Source organism: Macrotis lagotis, chromosome X (genome assembly GCF_037893015.1).
Source record: "Macrotis lagotis isolate mMagLag1 chromosome X, bilby.v1.9.chrom.fasta, whole genome shotgun sequence".
NCBI classification, from domain to species: Eukaryota; Metazoa; Chordata; class Mammalia; order Peramelemorphia; family Peramelidae; genus Macrotis; species Macrotis lagotis.
In genome coordinates, this window is record NC_133666.1 from 384,187,336 (window position 1) to 384,208,681 (window position 21,346).

The following is a 21,346-nucleotide window of genomic DNA, read 5'->3' on the forward strand; positions in this document are numbered from 1 at the left end:
CTTTCCTGAGGCTACTTTCAGTAATTCTATTTGAATTTTTTTCTAATTTAGTGTTTTTGTTTTCATAGCTTGTCAGAGTTGAAGTGGGACAGTTGATAAATCCCATAACTTATTTGTAATTCTTTAATCAGCTGGGATCCTTAGAATGGAAAACTTTAAATCCAGCAGTGACATACAGGGAAATACTTAGGGCACCCAAAATTAATTTGTGTTTCAATGCAGAGGGGAAAATTGGTAAGTTTCTCAAAAGTTGTAACTTTAAATACCTCAAAACGTCCATAATTTTATCAGTATAGTGGGTAGTCCTCCCACCAAAGCAAATTACAACCCCCATAAACCTTATCAGATGATGGCCTATATGAGATGCTACGACCAAAAAAGTCATCTTGTAGTGGTGAACCTTTCTACTGTTCTCAGATGAAAGCCCTCCCATCCTCCAGTAGGTCCATAACCAGAGCTTTTCCCAATATGATAGGGATTGCCAGGCATGGACTGCAAGAATACAGGGGGCAACTCTTCCCCACAGTGAGACATCAGAAAAGATCATACAAACATCACCCAGTATTTTTGCTTTGTTGCTCACTGTGTTTACCAGTTGTGGGAATGATTTTTACCAAATCTCAATTATGTTTGTTTTCTGGGGTTAAGTCTGGGGATAGTCCATTTAACTTTCATTATATAGCAATTAATACAGTTCAATTAATAGTTTGATGTTGCCAGAAGCAAATTTTATAGCTTTAGTCTCTACACCCTCTTGTTTAAGTAGTCATAAACAACTAGGTATTTGCTTTTAGTAAAGATTTGGGAAGGTTCTTTTGTATATTCTAAGTATAATGAAATTTTAACATTTCAAGAGCCTTGGGAGTTTGATCTAAAAAAATGAAGCTAATTTGCTATTTGGCATTTTAATGATTTCTTTACCCCCTTTCCCATGACAGTAATATCCGATGTTTTAAGATCGACCAGCCTTCAGCTGGGGATGCTTCAGGAGCCCCAGCTGTATGGAGCCATGGCTACACAGAAGCCTCGGGTGTAAAAAATAAGTAAGTGAATGACTTTGGAACAACAGGTAACTCCTTCCTTCTCACAGTCCAAGAGAGAAAGAAGAACCCAGTGCTTGCTTTTCTCATGCAAAATTGAATGGAGAACATTTTTTCTCCCCAGAGTGACTTTTGTTTGAGCACCGAGCTAAGCAGTCGCTCCTGGGCAGTTCATACTTTTTCTTTGTTACAGTGGTTGCTAGGAGACAGTGTAACTGACACATTATGTCTCTATAAGGTGCCAGTGTTTAGAGAAATGTTGAAATTCTTCTCTGCTTCTTTGAAAAGCTCCTTTATCTTCCTCTATAGCCTGCTTACCAAGCAAAGCACCTAGACCACTAAAAGGTGAGTGGCCTTGATTGTACATAGTCAAAGTCCTTTAAATTATTGACCAGTCCATAGTTTTGTGGGGCTGTTTTGTTGTTTTTACTTCTTATCTAAAGTGACCATTGGCAATATTCAACACCTGTTTCCCACAGTATATTTATGATGGGGTTTTTTTTCATTTTTCACCAGTTTTCCCTCTCTTTCAGTTCAGGATGTTGGCTTTCTTTAGACTACCAGAAAGCATTCCTGCGATCTGACTTTGTTGTTTTGATTATTTCTACCTCTGATGTTTTAGACAAGTGTGGAAATTAAAGAATCTTAAAAATTAGTGATTTGTTATTTTATCACAAAGGAAAAGTTTTTTTAACATAACTTTTATTTTTTCCAATGACATTCAAGATCACTTTCAGCATTCATTCTTTTGCATTCTACATTTTTCTAACACTCTTCCTTCCCTCCCCTCTCCCTATGACAGCAATCTAATATAGGTTATACATGTACAGTCATGTTTAACACATTTCCATATTGGTCATGTTGTAAAAGAAGAATTAGAACTGGGGGGCAGGGGATCATGAGACAGAAAGCAACAGTATAAAAGAAGTTTTAAAAAATGAACATAGTTTGCTTTGTTCTGCATTCAGACTCCATAGTTTTTCCTCTGGATGTGAAAGGCATTTTCCATAACAGGTCTCTCAAAATTGTCCTTGATCACTGAACTGCTGAGAGGAACAGTATCATTCATAGTCCATCATCTCATAATGTTGCTGTTAATATGCCCAGTGTTCTCCTAATTTCACTCAGCTCATGCAAATATTTCCAGACTTTTCTAAAGTCTGGCAGCTCTTGATTTGGGGGGGAGGGGCAGGAAGGCAGACGGTTTAAGTGACTTGACCAAGGTCTCACAACCAGATAATTATTAAGTGTCTAAGGCTGGATTTGAACTCAGGACCTCCTGACTCCAGGGCTGATGCTCTATTCACTGCTGCCTAGCTGCCCTGTACTCATGATTTCTTTCAGAATAATAATATTCCATAACATTCATATATCATAACTTGTTCAGCCATTCTCTAATTATTTGCATCCCCTCAATTTCCAATTCTTTACTACTACAAAAAAAGAGCTGCTAATATATTTTTGTATATATGGTCTTTTCCCCTTTTTTAATGATCTTTTTGGAATGAAGAACTAGTTGTGATTTTGCTAGATCAAAGTTTTATTGTCCTGTGGGTATGATTCCAAATTGCTCTCCAGAGTGGTTGGATCATTTCATAACTCCACCAGCAGGGTATTAGCACACCAGTTTTCCCACTTCCTTGCCAACACTGATCATTTTTGAAGGGAAAAGTTTTAAAACCCTCAAGAAGATAAGATCTCTTCCCTACTCCTCCAACTTGAATATGTATTGACTGTAAAGAAAACTTGTGGCTTACACAAAGGCTCTTTGAATCAATCCCATCATGTCAACTGCTTTCCCTTGGTGGAATAAGCAAAAGTAACTCAAACTGTGAAAAGATCTTTCTCTTTAATCTCCCTGAGGGGTCAATGTGATGGTGTCATATCTTTAGTAGCTAAAGAGTCAATGTCCCCATTGTACCCAGTGTTTCATTTTTATATGGTTATATATATAATTTCTGTGTACTTTACATTTAATTTCATTGTGGCAAGTAAGAACAATTAGCATATTCTTTAGACAGGCTCCTATTTTTAGTTCTTTTGGAAAGAATTGACATTTGTTGGATTAAAAAACTTAGCTTTATTATAATCATTCAAATGAGCATTTATTAAGTGCCTTCTATATGAACAAATATATATGAAGCAGAATAACCTAATTTAGGGTGCTGTCTGAAATGTAAGAGTGTTAGAAGTAAAATACATTATCACATGTTCACCCATATTAATTAGGGCTGAAGAACTTGGTTTAGATAGGGATTTTTTCCTAATGCGTATACCCCTGTCTACCTAATTATTCCTTCCTAACTACTATTTCTTTCTTCTTTGAATAGTAACTACTTTGCTTATAAAGACTTCTCATTTACTTTGTCCTTGAGAGTAGATAGAAAAGTTAGAGCTCATTTCTTGCTGCTGGTTCCAAGGAAGGAAGATATGTTAGCATTATCAATCCTGGACTGAAGGTGCAGAGCTCTCTGTCTTCTAATGTTTTTCTAACTCTTTGGGGGAATCATAAGGAATAGTGGAGATCGTCCACCTACTGCAGTCTTTTTTCATTTTGCAAGGTTTTTTTTATTATTTTTTATTTTTTAAGGCAAAAGCAATTTTTGTAAACAAGTCCAAAATTTCAAAAGAAAGAAATTCTGTTGTGAACATTGTTAATCTATAAGTTAAGCAGTTCCTTGAAAAAAAATTTCCACATGGGGGCGACTAGGTGATGTAGTGGATAAAGCCACCACCTGGAGTCAGGAGTACCTGGGTTCAAATCCAGTCTCAGACACTTAATAATTACCTAGCTGTGTGGCCTTGGGCAAGCCACTTAACCCTGTTTGCCTTGCAAAAACCAAAAAAAAAAAAAAAAAAAAAAATTCCACAATCTACTGTCTGACTTAAAGTAGCTTTCATTCAAATAAAATAAAATAAAAATTAGACATTAAATGAAGAAAGACAGCTTAGGAGCTTTTAACTTTTCCACATACATTACCTTTTAACTTTCTGATGAGTGCTAAAAGAACTTTGTATGAATTATAACTTTTCAGATGAATAAAAGAGCACCATTACTATGGGTAAAGCACTGAAGATAACAGAAATAATTTCTGTTTTCAGCGTGCTTATGTTCTAAAAGGAGGAAGAAACACATAAAAGAGGTCTTAGCTATATGTCAAATGTAAAGATGTGGTTAAGATGCTTCATAAAGATTAAGTTTAATTAATAATTAAAATTAATTAAGGAAAGATATGCACAAAGATGAGTGAAAGTTTCTAATGGTAAGGGCAGAACAGGACTCCATATACTTGACACTATTTTTCGCAATATGATTCTACTTTCTCTTTTAAGAAGAGAAACATCAGGACGGAAAAGGAAAAGGGAAAATAATGTCTGTAAATGAAAGGATAAAATATTCTGATTACTCCTCCCTAATGGAATATTAGTTCTAACAGAAGACAAAATATTTCAAACTAGTTAAATACTTGTTCTAAGTCATTAAGTTTATCTCTTGTTGATGAAATCTTAGTGTATGAGGTAATAAATGACTGCGTAATCTCTAATGGCATCTGGACTACTATATTTTTCATAGAAAGCTTGTGTGCCAGGTGCTTGTTAAATCCTGGTCTGGCAGTAGGTAGGAATCTATTCCTGACAGAAGCAAGGATACTTTGACTCTTAAAACTAGCATCCGACACTGAAGAGGGAAAAGGGAAGAAGAATGGAGAAAGAAGGAGCTAGCCCTCAGCTTTTGGTCCCCCTCTCATCGCTTTGTCTTGTTCTTAGGTTGTGTGTTGCAGCCCTGTCAGCAAATAATTTCTGTGACAACCGAGAGGCTCTATATGGAGTCTTTGATGGAGATCGCAATGTTGAAGTGCCGTATCTTCTGCAGTGCACCATGAGTGACATTCTGGCAGAGGAACTACAGAAAACAAAAAATGAAGAGGAATATATGGTCAATACTTTCATCGTCATGCAAAGGTGAATCCTAGTGATCCCCCAGCCATCTGTCAACAAGGATTTATTCAATATTAACTGTGTGTTAGACACTTTGTGAAGGGATGCAAAGACAGAAGTGAAACAGTTACTCACCTCAAGAAGCTTACAATCTAATGGGGTTTCTTTGGGTGCTGTTCTGCTTTTGTGTTTGTCATAGGGGTGGGGGGGGGAGGGAATGGGTCTTTTATGTGCATGTCCTTTGATGTTCACATTATTAATAGTGTGTGTGCTCTGACTCTCTAAGCTCTAAGGACCTCACCTGAACTATTCTAAGCACCACAGTCCAGCCTTTCAGATATCTAGCTAACTTTCAGGCTTATCACCCTTTCAGAAATCTATTATGGAGCTCAGTGAAAACCCTTGGGGGCTTAAATACTTAAAACTGAGACCTGGGCACCCTGATCTTCAGTCTTCTGGAGAGGGGACATGAAGCTGCAGAAATGATAGCCCTTCTGGGAGCTCCCCTAGACTTTTCCTGAGTTGTAATCTGTGTTTAAAAGATTATGTTTTCATTTTATAGTGTCTACCTTTATGAAACTCTATCTGCCATTAAGAGATGTGCAACTTGGGCTCATATTTTTTTTTCAAAGCTGACATGGTAATGTATTAGACCAAAGACTTCTGTTTCTTCCATACCAGTTTTGTTTTCATTAATTGAAGTGTTCCTAATGGCCTTTTGAGTTATTCCCAAAAGTACAATGTGTATAACTCTATGTAGGCATAATGTTGGCTGTGCTCTGGGAGATGTGAAATGTCAGATATACCTGACTATCTCATTAAAACAGAAGGCAGAGGTGAGAGGAACAAACGCTGGTCAACTTCTCACCACCTTGTCAGGGAAAGGAAAGTTCTGTTCCAGAGGTTTTTAATCTTTTATGTATCATGTGGCCCTTTAGAAATCTAGAAGCCAATGGTCCCCTACTCCGAATATTGTTATGTGTGTGTATAGATAGATAGATAGATAGATAGATAGATAGATAGATAGATAGATAGATAGATTTTTTATTTTTATATATAATTATGTCTTTAACTTATATTTAAATATATAAAAATACATATTTTTAAAGATTTATTTAAGATCATGGACTCCCAAGTTTATAACCCCCTAACAAAAGAAGTATGTGTGGATACTTACTAACAATCTCTAGAGAAGCCTCTTATGAGACCTGCTATTGCAAACAGTCACAGGGTCATTACAGTGAGAAAAATAACTTCCTCTCCAGTCTTAAGTGTAAGGAATCCCTCATTCAAATAATTGCTCATTCCTATGTCACTTTGATGACTAGGTTGGTTGTAAAAGGATTGTATCTGAGTCTTTAAATTCGGTACTGTAAGATGGGGCCAAGAAAAAAGAAGCACTCATGTTAAAAAGATCGTGGAAACAATGGAATTCTTCTCAGTTTTCATTCCTGCTCCCTACCCCTCTGCCTGAACCCTACCCCAAAACTTGGTGTCACATTGTAATCTGAGTAGGAGTATATATATACTGAGTTGCTTAAATTCCCTGAGGACTGACTTGTAGGGGCTTTTTAAAGACTTTGTGAAACTGAGATGTTGGGATGTGCTATTCCTTCATTCCCCTGAATCTTCCAGGCTTTTCGTGTACAGCTTCCTATTGACCATTGACCACTGGGATGAGCAGTACAACTGCTAAGATACAGAACTACCATTTTCTTTTAACCCCAGTGATATTTTTCCACTTTTTTCCTTTTCTGGTTTATTTATTTTATATTATTACAATAATCTTATTGTGAAAGTAAACATAAATCCCATTCTCCCCAAAAAAGATAAACCTCAAGAATAGTGAGAGAGGGAGCAGCTAGGTGGAGCAGTGAATAGAGCACCAGCCTTGGAGTCAGGAGTACCTGGGTTCAAATTTGACCTCAGACACTTAATAATTACCTAGCTGTGTGGCCTTGGGCAAGCCACTTAACCCCATTAATTGCCTTGAAAAATATAAACAAACAAACAAACAAATAAATAAAAGAAAAGAATAGTGAGAGAGGGGGAAAAAAGTCTGTGTTCAGATTCCAAAGGGAGGTCTTTGGGATGAGATGGCTTTTGTTTTTCCACTTTTGAAGCAAAAAAGCTGGGTTATCCTTATAAGTAGCTATGAATCATGTAATTACTTAAAAGAAATTTTACAGATATAACTCCAGTATTCCTGGGGAGGGAAATTTTTCTCTAATTAGATTTTCTTTTGCTGCAGAAGGGGGAAGAATAGAATTAATGACCCAACCCCTTGAGAGGTTCTCTGTTTACTTGTTGCTTTCCCTTCACTTAGTCTGATGAGAAGGAAAATCTTCATTTACCTCGGCAGGGTCTGTGAGTTTTATCTGGAGAGTAATATAGCCATAGGCAGCTGAAAGCTCCAGGACCTGAACTCCAGTCTTGTTTCTTCTCCTATTATTTGTTAATGGGGCATGTCAAATGAAAGGGTCTGAAAGCTTCAGAAGAATTACAAATTCTTTAGTCACTGAATCCTTGGTCATAAATGACTTTGGGTTTCATTCCTAACTCTTTTATAAATTAATCCAAGGCAAGTGACTTAATCTTAATCAATCCACATTTGTGAACTGATAATTATGTCAACTATGACCTGATTCTGTTACCTTCCTATTGCCTATAAAGGAATATGAACATAAATGATATAATGAAGGGTAACTTAGCTCATAGTGCTTGTCCTGTTCCTGAGGTGTTTGTCAGCACTTGAAGATTCAGCTGGTATCCTAATAAGTCTGTGAATAAGTTACCAGGAATAAAAGATTAAATCAGAAGTCCTAGAGTAGACTTTGCTGTTCTACAAAAACTCCATTGTACATGCCAGGAAAGTAGACTGAGCAAAATGTCAAAAGAAATACACTCATATACATACACAACACAACACACACAACATGTAAGTCTTCCTCTTACTTTAATAGTTGACCCTTTGACTTCCCAATCTTAGACCCAGAGAATGGGAATCAAAGGAACAAGTTGGTTGTTGTCTTGAGAATGTGGTGACTGAGAAATATGTTTAATTTGTGTAGCCAGCTGTGTGTATGAACACAAGGACTTCTTTATTCCAGTTGGATCCTATAGTTTTTAATTATAAAATGACTCTTCCCACCAGATGTGTTGAGATTCCTTTTGTGATAATTTGCCAAATTCCACACCAGCTTCCTTCCTCAGAAAGTTTAGTAGTCATGTTTTAATGAAAAGATCCTGAATTGAATCCTAGGGCTTTTCTTGCCTCCTACCTTCTTGTAGGTTGTGCAGCCTCTCTAATGAAATGAACATTGTTAATGCATGATGCTTTGTGTTTCTCCCCTCCCCTCAAATTTTAGAAAACTTGGAACTGCTGGACAAAAACTTGGGGGCTCTGCTGTCCTGTGTCATATAAAGCATGATCCTATGGACCCAGGAGGGTATTTCACTCTGACCTCTGCTAATGTGGGGAAGTGCCAAACAGTTCTCTGCCGGAATGGAAAACCATTGCCTCTGTCAAAATCTTACATCATGAGCTGTGAAGAGGAGTTGAAGAGAATCAAGCAGCATAAAGCCATTATCACTGAGGTGAGGTACTCATTTCCCAGTGCTAGGAGAGAGGAGGGATTTCCTAAGACTCCCTGTTCTTTCCCAAAGACATGCCCTGCCAGGCTTTAGCCAATCTTTCAATTGGGATAAAATGACATGAAACTCTAGCTTACAGTGAAATTACTAAACCCAAATTAGATTCATCTGAGATGTTTTTAGGGCACTGGAGTAATAAGTCCCTGATCTCCTTTGTAAAAGGGGATAATGATGGCACCTACTTCACAAAATTGTTGTTAAGAGACAGTTTGGTAACAGTGGATACAATACAAGACTGGGAGGCAGGAAGGTCTGAGTTCAGACCCTGCCAGAGACTCTTTTTAGTTGTGTGATCCTAGACCAGTCATTTCAGTTCTATTTGTCTCAGTTTCCTCATTTGTAAAGTGAAGATAACAACAGCACCTTCCTTACATGTATGTTGTAATGATCAAATAATATTTGTAAAGTTCTAAAGCTTATTTCTGTTGTTGTTCTTCTTGTGAAAATTAAATAAAATAAGGTATTCTTTAAGCACTGTATAGAATATCAATGATACCAAGAGAAACTGGTAATTTAGAAAAATCTAGATAATAATACCACCAATACTATTTCTTTGCTTAGGTTTACTTGGCTCCAAGACTAGTTAATGAGATCATATTGTAGGTTCATGAAATTTCTTCAGCCTTAAACCTTTCTTCTTGCTGTTCGCTCATAGAATTGTGCTGAAGCTTCAATATAATTATTTTCTTGGGTTTTCCATATAGATGAGACAGATTTATATAATATATTCATTGTTTTTTTAATTATATCATGAGTTAAAATCTTTTAGCTATATATTATTAGTTAAAAGCTTCATGATAGCATTATCTTCTACTAAATTCCACCTCTTGGGTATGTTATATTCAAGTTCCAGTATAAGAATAATTTTTTTTTATGCTTTTTGTGATGAAAACGGGAAGGTGGATGCTATAAACAGTTTTGATATATTAAGGAACTCATACATCAATATCATGATATTAAGGATCTATTACAAGTGAATATGTAAAGAGTTTAAGGAAATAAATTCCAGGGATGACTTGAGAATTAAACATTTCTTTTTTTTCCCCTTAAGGAAAAGAAACAAATATATTAGTGACTGCAATGAATTGAAATTATATTCAATATAAGGCCTTTGAGGAAAGAATAAAAAAATTAGTTGGAGACTAAATAATTTAGTGAATTGGACAGTTTTTGCTTTAAAACTTCCAATGAAATTTTTCCTTGCTTTTAAAACAAATTCCTTTCTCCCTTACCCCATTTATTTTTGTTGATTTTTTGTTTTTGCTCATTACTATCAATCAGCCTTAAACTATATGGGGTTGGGATTTCATAGACCCTAAACTTCCAAAAAAGATAGAAAATTATTTCTTCTCATTGTGTCTAATAGAACAAAATATAAAAAATCCATGAGATGGTGCACTGTTGGTATCAGGGAAGGCTTGCCCTTAATTTGTACCCTTATGAAGAACTGGGACAGAAAGGAGGGAAATGTGTGATACTAGAGGATAGTATTCTTTCAAGGAAGTAGTGAGGAATTAAAACTTTGTTTGCAATCTTTGCAAATTGCTCTGTTTTAGAGTAGAACATGACCATGATTCTGTTATATAACTCCTTTTATAAAATCATGATATTCTCTCTTTATTGTCTCTATGTGGAGACCTCTGTTAAAGTCAAAGTTTATACATTAAGATGAACCTCTACCATAAGTAGATCACACAAAAGTAAATAGTTAAAATCATTAACTGAAGAAGGCAGACTGCTTTCCATGGGAACCTGGGAAATTAAAATGAAAAATAAATGGCCCTTGGGCCTGGTTTGCAGTGAAAATAGCAGGATGTTGGGAAAGTAGAACAGAGAGTGTCTAGAATCACAAACTGTTGGGGTTCTGAATGTAGGACTGCTGTCTACTACTTCTAGCATACATATGCTAAAAGAACTGAATCATATTTTTCTTGACATTCTTGCTGTAGTTAAAATTGGAAGAAAAGACGGAAAGTTATCTGTTTTTTTTTTTTTAAGGTTTTTGCAAGGCAGATGGGGTTAAGTGGTTTGCCCAAGGCCACACAGCTAGGTAATTATTAAGTGGCTGAAACCAGATTTGAACCCAGGTACTCCTGACTCCAAGGCTGGTGCTTTATTCACTACGCCACCTAGCCGCCCCAAGTTATCTGTTTTCTAAACAGAAAGACTATATAAATATATACTCCTTGGAAAGGCAAAGAAAGTAGTTGGAAAAATGCTTATGTATAGAAATATTATTTTTTAAAAAACCTTTGAAAATCATATATTGTAATACTAATGAAAGCATTTGTAGAAAAGACTGCCATTGAAACTAGAAAGCAGTTTGAAAGAAATTAGGCATAAGATTTTAACTAATGTTATAATATATAACTAAAGGATTTTAACTCATGATATAATTAAAAAACAATGAATATGTTATATAAGATAAACTTAAAATGGTAGGTTTAAAGGGTGAAGTTATAAGTGAATTAGGAGATTATGGGGGAAATCTATCTGTCAGATCTATGGATAAGGGAAGAATTTATGAACAAATGAGATAGGATCATGAGAACACAAATAGCTTATTTGGATTACATAAAAATTAAAAGGCTTTTATAGAAGCAAGACTAATGCAGCCAAAATCAGAAGAAGAATAAAAAATAGAATGGCGTTTACATCAGGTTTCTCAAATAAAAGTCTCATTTCGTAAATATATAGGACACCAAACCAAAAATATAAATGCAAAAGCCATTTCCCATTTGATAGAAGTTTACATACAAATTCAAAGTTATTAGTAGTCACATGGAAAAAATACTCTAAATCACTGGTGATTAGATGAATGCAAATTAAAACAACTCTGACCGGGCGGCTAGGTGGCCTAGTGGATAAAGCACACCAGCCTTGGAGTCAGGAGTACCTGGGTTCAAATCCGGTCTCAGACACTTAATAATTACCTAGCTGTGTGGCCTTGGCCAAACCACTTAACCCCATTTGCCTTGCAAAAACCTAAAAAAAAAAAGAAAAAACAACTCTGAGGTACCACTTCACACCTAACATGACAGAAAATTGACATACTGGAGGGTATGTGGGAAAATTGGGACACTAAATGTTCTTTTTGTGGGGTTGTGAACCAATTCAACCATTTTCGGAGAACAATTTGGAACAGCCCTTTGCGCAATACCATTACTTGGTCTATATCCCAAAGAGATCAAAGAATAGGGAAAAGAACCTAGTTATACAAAAATATTTATAGTTCTTTTTGTGGTGGCAAAGAATTGTAAATCAAGGGAATGCCCATTAACGAAGGGATGGCTGAACAAGTTGTCATATAGGATTGGTAAGAAAAACCTGGCAAGACTTAGATAAACTCAGGCAAAGTGAAATGAGTAGAACCAGGAGAACATTGCACACAGTAACAATATTTATTATTTATTATAAGTATGATGAAGTGTGAAAGACTTAACTACTCCAATCAAGACAGTGATTCCAGACCAGTTGCAAAGATCCTCTGGTGAGGGGCAGCTAGGTGATGTAGTGGATAAAGCCACCAGCCCTGGAGTCAGGAGTACCTGGGTTCAAATCCGGTCTCAGACACTTAATAATTACCTAGCTGTGTGGCCTTGGGCTAGCTACTTAACCCTGTCTGCCTTGCAAAAAAAAAAACAACCTAAAAAAAAAGATCCTCCGATGAAAAATGTTGTGCCCTTCAGATCAAGAAGTAATGAACTCTGAATGCATATTGAAGTAAACTTTTTAAAATTTTATTTTTCTCTTTTTTGTTCTGTATTTTGTAACATGGCTAATTAAGATATATTCTGCATTTCTTCACATGCATAATTGAATCAAATTACTTGGGGTAGGAGGGAGGGAGTGAAATTAGAACTGAAATTTTAAAAATGGATGTTAAAAACTTAGGAAATATTTAATGAAATAAACTTAAGTGGAAAATTTTTTTTAGAAAAGACTGTCACAAAAATAGTTGTCATTTACACACCAGTATGAGTTGCTGAGGATGAAGCAATAGAGAAATTTAATGCTTAAATTAAATCGGCATATCCTGTGACTTCAATAAAAAGTAAAGAAGTGATGAGCATGGTAAGAATTATGAGAGAGAAATTTATATGACTCAGAAGGAAAAAATTATCCAAGAGTTGTAGATTATAAAAAAATCTCTTATCATGAATACTTTCAAGAAAAGAAAAAAGTTGGTAGATACTATAAATGGAAAGTATCAAACAACAGCACAACGAATTAAACAGATTAGATTTTTAGCAGATGGGAAAAGACTTATTATATATGTGGGAGTTATGAGTCATCTGTCTTGTGCAGTAGAAACTAAGATCAGAATTTATCATAAATAAAAAGAAAGAATAGTCATGAGAAAAGGATTTGTTCACTTAAAAGTATTTAAACAAGGAATTGCTAATAAAATGAGAAATAAACAACAGAAATACCATTACTAAGTATAAAATTTCATCTATAAGTTAAACTATTGTAAATTAATTACTACATAAGGAAACCAAGAGTCCCAAAGCTCCCAGGACATACTTAGCCAAATAGAGAAATGTGTCTGCCACTGACAGTATCAGCCTATGATAGAAACTCCGTAAAAATCTTTAATAGACAGTTAAGAGTTGTTCAGGGTGGGCCTGTTGATTTAGGTTCAGTTTGGAATTAAACTTGGGGGCCTGGAGTCAGGAAGACTCAAATTCAAATGTGACCTCAGACATGTATGTGTGACCCAGGACAAGTCACTTAACCCTGTTTGCTCTAGTTCCTCATTTGTAAAAAGATGATGAAAAAGATGATGATGATGATGATAATATTTGTCCATCCTTGAAGAAAACCATGATGGGGAGGTAATGCCATGACAAGCACATGATTTGGATTTGAGTGAGAGGATGCTGTGCTAAGTCACCAACGTCCTTTCTCCTACAGAGCCATCTGGGTCCAGTGGTCAGATATGATCAAGATGACTGGAGGTGGCCCTGGATGCAAGGCAGTGAGGATTAAGTGACTTGCCAAAGGTCACACAGTGTCAAGTGTCTGAGGCCAGATTCGCACATCTGTCCTCCAGGCTCCAAGCCCATTGCTCTATATACTGCACCAGCTAGCTGCCCCTCCATTTGTAAAATAATCTGGAGAAGGAAATGGCAAATTACTTAAGTATCTTTTCTAAGAAAACCCCAATTGAGGTCACAAAAAGTCAGACATGCCTGAAAAATGCCTGAATAACAACTTCAAGGTAATCATAAGTAATCAAATGGTTGTTAAAAAAGAGATTTACTCTTCCCTAACAGAGAAGGGATTTCCAAAAGAAATTGCCTTTATTTTAAAGGATTCCAGTAAGAACTTCTCTTCATCTTTGTGGATGGAGTATCACTTGTTTCCACATGAAAACACATCTTTCTACACACAGGGCAGGATAACTTAAGACTCTCACCAAGTCTGAATGTCCTAGACTCCATTTTCTAAGGATTTTTAATACTCTTAAAGAAATTTGTATCGGGAGAGGTGGAACTCTATCAACTCCTAAATACATCTTTGTCCCCGCTTATTGGAGAAATGTTGGTAGACAAATATTAGTTTCATCACATTAAGCAGGGAAAGGTAAAATCGGTCTAAAATAAACTCAGCAAGCTGGCCAACTAAGCAAGGTCATCCCAAGGCCATTCAAGGTGAAAACAGAAAAGGGACTACAAACTGAAAGAAAATGCAAAAGATTTGCAAAAATTATTGCAGCAAGCGTTTTTTTCAAACATCAGGCCTTATGAAGCCACCATACCTGGGTCACAGTCACTAAAGTTTATACACAAGAAGTTACAAATGGCATTAAAGGGAACAAAGATGTGAAAGGAATTGAATTGAATCAAAGGAGCTCTTGATGGAGGTGATATAGTTGTAGAGGCATCGTGGGACTGATCAAAGCACTTAAAGGAAGGCAAGATACAAAGATAAAAATCTCAGATCTTTTTTATTCCAGAAAAAGTGACCAAGAAAACATCACTGCTGACCTCTGACTATTCTCTCATCTATACAAAGTGTCTTCTGTACATAGAGGACACCCTTGATGAGGGGATCAGTAGAGAGGCTAGTAGGCTTTTACAAACAGTATATAACAGCAGACCACCTTGCAATTGACTTAAAAATATGGAGATTATAAGATCCCATTATGCCTATGATTTCCTAATTGTGAAAAAAAATTGCCATTCATATATCAAGATCATTGAGGATTCCCTGGAAGATTTCACAGCAGAATCCTCTTCAGGAGAGACATAAAACAGAAAGAAAAAAGCCAAAAAGTGTTCAGCGATGCCGAAGGGAGTAAAAAAAAAAAAGCCAACAGTGTTCAGCAGTGTAATAAAAGAGATCCAGGACAGAGATCCAGGTCAAGAAGAGACAATCCTTGAAGATATTGAAATTACTCAAATGATTCTGTTTTCAGATGACATTATGTTGATTATGTGAAGCCCCAGACAACACAGAGCCTCTTCAAAAAAAATCCATAATCACTAAGAAGTTAGGCCCATTTTCACTGGCAAGTGAAAATTTTCACTAGGTAAAGAATGAATATGTTACCCACGGTTCAAAATGCATCTGCTTATACACTCTTTATGAGAGTGTGTATGTCTGTATGGAGGAAATCCAGCCATGTATGTATGGAAGAAATAATACAGATGGACAGTAAACTTGGCAGATATTTGAAAAGGGGTAGAACAGGCTGAATTACTTTCATGAGATTGCAAAGCACTTTTGCTGATCTCATAATAATAAAGATCCATTTTTTTTAATATAAACGTTTTGCCCTTGTTGCTCTATGGCCTCAAGAACTGAAATAGTACACAAAGAACTAAATATAAGCCATGCACAGAGGGCAATGAACAGGCTTATGGTAGGTGTGAGCAGCCCAGGAGTATGTGACATCATCAAGGAATGGTATGACAGAGAGAGATTGGTGACAGGAGTATGGGAGGCCTGTTAGGATGTTCTGTGGGTACCTTTTCAATGTCAGGAGAAATTCCGGTTGAAATCCTATCTTTTATATTAATCTTTTCCCATTTCTTCTTAACTCCAGGACCTTTCCTCTTAATTATTTCCAATTTCTCATATACATATATATACATATATATGTATATATGTGTGTGTGTGTGTGTGTGTGTGTATACACGTTTCCTTTTTCGTTGATCTTATTAGATGCAAGCTCCTTGTAGCAGAGACTGTCTTTTGCCTTTTTGTATCTTCATCGTTTAGCCTAGTGATTGATACATAAAATGCTTTTTTTAGTTTTTTGCAAGGCATTAGGGTTAAGTGGCTTGCCCAAGGCCACACAGCTAGATAATTATTAAATGTCTGAGGCTGGATTTGAACTTAGGTCCTCCTGACTCCAGGGCTAGTGCTTTATCCACTGCTCCACCTAGCTGCCCCTTTCCCCTTGTTTTTTGAAGGTTAATTATACTATTTTGTAGCCATTGTTCACCAAATTTTTGCTTTATTTTCAGTCACTTTTTTCTTTGCTCTACCTTCCTCCTTATACTGACCTGTTTCCTACCACATTACCAGAGAGTATTTAGCCTTGCTGGATGAAGCTGATTAAGAAGTATTAAAGTCAATATAAGGCCATATCTAGAAATGAAAGTGTTTAAAAGCAGGGAACACCTGTTGCATATGAAAGCTGAGGAATCCCATGCATTAAAGACCGGAGGGAGTAAAAAGAAAAACATGAAACAGAAACAAACAAAACTGGGATGGTTACATTTGTAGTTGCAAAAAGGAGCATTTAGGCAGGACTTTAGCTAGGCAGAACGTAATCGTTTCAGGATGTGAACGTACAGATGTGTCTTGCCTCAAAAAGTGTCTCTTTCGCCTTCATATAATTAAAGATTATCAGTCCCTCCCTCTATCTACCTTTACATCCTGTTAAGTCTTTCCTTTGAAGATATAAGTAACTTCTTGACATGTAAAACTTCTTTGTTTGTCATAGCCCAGTTGATAGAAATACAAATCATCATTCTCCCTTTTCACTTTTGTAAACCTTAAGTTTGGAGGGAAGAAGAGTGACTTGCTTTTGAGAGAATTTTCTTTCATGGAATCCTGTAGGTTTGAAGTGAAAATTAATGATCCTACAAGAAATCCATCTTCTTCTAGGTTTACATGCACTAGCTTCAGTCTGTTGTCCTGGCACTCCTCAGTCCTTGCATATTCAGGGCCATTGTCTCCATAAAGTGACTTCAACTAAGAAGAGTACAAGATCTTCCCTCTCTTTCCTTGCTCCCCTGGTATTCTGACTGCCTGTGTAAGATCTACAGTGAACTCTTCCTGTTAATGGGGTAATGCTAAAGGGAGTAAGCAAGCACCAGTGACTGCTGTACAAATTGACATGGTTGACTCCTTACTGATTTGTCTCTCCCCCTCCTATAGGATGGCAAGGTAAATGGAGTAACTGAATCTACACGGATTTTGGGCTACACCTTTCTCCACCCAAGTGTTGTTCCCCGTCCCCATGTGCAGTCAGTGACACTGACACCGCAGGACGAGTTCTTCATCTTGGGCAGCAAGGCCCTGTGGGACAGCCTGTCCATCGAGGAGGCAATCGAGGCTGTACGGAATGTGCCTGATGCCTTAGCCGCTGCCAAGAAGCTGTGCACCCTGGCCCAGAGTTATGGCTGCAACGACAGCATCAGTGCCGTGGTGGTGCAGCTCAATGTCACTGAAGACAGCTTCTGCTGCTGCGAGCTTGGTGGAAGCAGCATCCCCCCTCCAAGTCCAGGTATCTTTCCTCCCTCAGTTAATGTGGTGATCAAAGATCGGCCCCCTGATGGGTTAGGAGTGCCCTCCTCCAGCAGCGGCATGGCCTCTGAGATCAGCAGTGAGATCTCCACCTCTGAGATGAGCAGTGAGGTGGGATCCACGGCCTCAGATGAGCCCCCACCAGGTGCCCTGAGTGAAAGCAGCCCGGCCTATCCCAGCGAGCAGCGCTGCATGCTCCATCCTGTCTGTCTGTCGAGCTCCTTCCAGCGACAGCTCTCCAGCGCCACCTTCTCCAGTGCCTTCTCTGACAATGGCCTTGACAGTGATGATGAAGAACCCATTGAGGGTGTCTTCACCAATGGAAGCAGGGTGGAGGTGGAGGTGGACATTCACTGTGGCCAGACCAAGGAGAAGCAGCAGCAGCAGCTGCTTCAGGTGCCAGCTGAGGCTAGTGATGAGGGCATAGTTATCAGTGCCAATGAGGAAGAGGCAGGGCTGCCCAAGAAGATTGACTTCTCTGCCACTGGGACCATAGGGCGCAGGAGGGCTAATGGCTCTGTGGCACCCCAGGAGAGGAGCCACAACATGATAGAGGTAGCTGCTGATGCGCCTCTCCGAAAAACTGGGGGCTACTTTGCGGCTCCAGCTCAGCCTGATCCTGATGATCAGTTTATAATCCCACCTGAGCTAGAAGAGGAAGTCAAAGAAATCATGAAACACCACCAGGAGCAACAGCAGCAGCAGCAGCAACAACAACAGCAGCAGCAGCAACAGCAGCAGAGGCAGTATCAAATGGACCAACTGCCAGACTATTATGATACACCACTATGACCCAGTGCAAGTACTGTTTAAAAAATAATAATAAACTAACCAGAAAAGACTGAGTCACAAGAGTCTCCCAGGCTCACATTAAACCAGGGGTTTTACTCCACTTTCTCCTCCCTTCCATTTTTCCCAATTCCCTCACTTGCCTTTGCAGCTAATCTGTAGGTTCTCTCCTTTGTTACTTTTTAATAATTACCATGTTTCTTCTAGTGATGCTTTACCAATATGATTTTAACTGGCTAGCCCTTCCCTTTCTTTCCTCCTCTCGTAACATATCAAAAGTGTAAAGACAAAGAACAAAAAGTTTAATATATTGCAGAGAAACAGATAATGATGATGTAATATTTTTTAAAAATGGCTTTTTTGTTGTTGTTGTTGTTTGTTTGTTTGAAAGACCGGGCAGGTTGCCAGTACTCAATGATTCAGTAATATTGTAATACTGTATTTCTTTGGGGGGGATGACTTTTTTCTTTGGGGGGGGTCTTGAAAATGATAGACATTTGTAGAATATGGAGACTAACTCCTAGGAGTTGCTTTACTCTGTCAGGTGACTGAAGTCACTGAGATTCACTAATTTTCTCTGAGAGAACAGTTGATTGGGAAATTATTACTGTAAATAGCTCAGTGTTGTATAGTGATGCTTAAAATGTTTTGTAGTCTCAGCATAAGGACACAGTCTGAATAACCAACTTTGTGTTCTCATCTCTTACCATCCCCCCCCAACCCCAACTTATTTATACCTGGCCCGCCCAGGACTTCAGTTCACGCTCATTTTGTGATGAGCCTAAGTGGCCAGACCAGCTATCTACAAATAAGGTGGTTCTTAGAACCACTGAACAGCAACCTGCATCCAGCGGGCCTCTGATTTTTTTCCCCTGCTCCTCTTCCCTTCCTCAAATACCTACTTTTTCAGACATTTTTTATTTGTGTTCCTTATTGCTGCCACAACCAGCATGATTGTATAGAGCTCATTTAGATCATTTACATACCAAGAGTTATATTAAAGCAGAATGCACAAATGAACATGTCATAATTTTTGTTATAATAAATATAAAATTTACAAGTAATGGACCCATCTGCTTTTTTGTCTGAGCAATCAGAAGTATCTTAAAACTATACTGTCTACTATGAACTTGGAGGTGTGAGGTGTTTGTGGTTTTTCGGATGACTTCTGTTTCAGTGAATATTAATCCTTTGTGATTTTTTTTTAATAACATAGCCTGGATTGAAATGGGAAGCCAAATTTTCCCTAATTCCTGTTGGTTCATGTGGTTGATCTTACATGATCTTATATTGATCTTGTCTGAATAGGAATTGGGGTGGTATAGAAGTTGCAACAGTTCTCCTTGTCCTGCAAGCTCATGGGATCATATGAGCATTTTATCTTACTATATTTCCCTTATGATAATAGAAATCAGGAGCTGCCTTACTCATTACTCAACATGGAGAGAATGTTGACAGTAACCATTATAGATCAGAAAGAAACTCATGCAGCTTCAGAATCTCAACTGAATTGTCTACTTCATTGGTACAAGTGTGTTTCTCTTTCAGACTTTTCCCCCCTCCCATTATCATCATTTTGGATCCATTGTTTTGGAAAAGGTATCCCTAATTTTTGCTTCATATTCAGAAAGACTTGTTGCCATGAATAATGTCTTTATATCATAGTTATTGTGGGAAGGTAACATTATGAGCCATTTCACTTGGGCTTTCTGTAACCCAAACTTGAGTTCTTTGCCTTGGAAGTATTAAGTAAGGGTGTTCATCTGCAAATACAGGGACACCTGTCCATGCCACACCTCTTGGGAAATTGGAGGAAAGTGTTTTACTTGGCCCAGCTCAAGAGCAAGTTCCACAAGGAAAATAAAGGATAGCCATGGGGATCTGGGTATCCTTCAGAGCAGTCTACTTTTTTTTTAGGTTTTTCAAGGCAATGGGGTTAAGTGGCTTGCACAAGGCCACATAGGTAATCATTAAGTATCTGAGGCTGGATTTGAACTCAGGTACTCCTGACTCCAAGGCTGGTGCTCTATCCATTGTACCACCTAGCTGCCCCCAGAGCAGTCTACTTTTAATAGCAAACACTTCCTTAAATAAGAGGAGTCACTTCTGCATAACTGTGACCTTAGGCAAGTCACATCACTTTCCTAGACTTTAATTGTATCATCCATAAAATGACAGGGCTGGAGTAGATGAACACTCCAGTCTCTTCCTAACTCTTCCTAACATTCTGATGCTGATGTGGGGTTTTTTCGTTCCTTCCTTTTCAAAGAAGACTATGACATAAGGGAGGTGATACCATGACATGCACATGAATTGGATTTGAGGTGGGGGGTTGGGGGCTGTGCTAAGTCACCAGCCTCACTTTCTCCTCCAGAGCCATTTGTGTCCAGTGGTCAGATATGAATCCAGACAATTGGAAACAACCCTGGATGCAAGGCAGTCAGGGTTAAGTGACTCACCCAAGATCACACAGCTATTAAGTATCAAGTGTCTGGGGGTGAATTCGAACCCCTGTCCTTCTGACTCCAAGACCACTGTGCCACCTGACTTAACATTCTATCATCTTGAAATATCCAAGTCAGGACAATTCACATCAAAATCTTCTCTTACTCATATCTCAAGGGTATTCCAGTCCAGCCCTAAGTGGACAGGTCCAGATAAGGTAAGTAAAGAGACTCAAGTTTTTCCTTCTGTGAAAGAGCTCTGAATTTTGCTTGGTGTATCTAGATAAATTCCAAGGTCAGTCTCAAAGTTCCCTATGAGAGGCATAAAAAACTAAAATGGCTTTCAACATGTTATACTTCATCTAAGTCCAAACATCTAGAGTGGCGTTCTAACTTACTGTGGGGTGTGGATGCAAGGATCTGCACAATGTCTACATCTAATTGGAGCTTACTAAATGTTTACTGTTTAACTGATTTAGCAGGAGGTCAAAGTATAGCTGTTGATCCTATCTCAATCCCTAAAGTATGGTCCAAAACTAGGCCAAGTATGAGGATCACAGAGTGTGAATGCTTCACACTAATGGGTATATGCAATGTTGTACTATAAGGAGAAATGTGGCAGAAGCTGGGCAATGAGGTCTTTAGGGGTGATCTATAAGGCCCATCCTCTCTAGAGGCAGTTTGTCCCTCTTCCCAGCTATAATTATCATGAGA

The 21,346-nt window shown here is 37.9% G+C and overlaps 1 protein-coding gene across 1 annotated transcript in view; it reads left to right on the top strand.

Moving 5' to 3' along the window:
• PHLPP1 (PH domain and leucine rich repeat protein phosphatase 1) overlaps nt 1-19,252 on the top strand; it is a 294,885-nt gene extending 275,633 nt beyond the window's left edge. The window contains 4 exon segments of the mRNA XM_074202041.1: nt 939-1,043; nt 4,809-5,003; nt 8,348-8,576; nt 17,031-19,252. Coding sequence (XP_074058142.1) covers nt 939-1,043; nt 4,809-5,003; nt 8,348-8,576; nt 17,031-18,191 — 1,690 coding nt within the window. The 3' untranslated portion in view covers nt 18,192-19,252.
• Nucleotides 19,253-21,346: the final 2,094 nt, after the last annotated feature.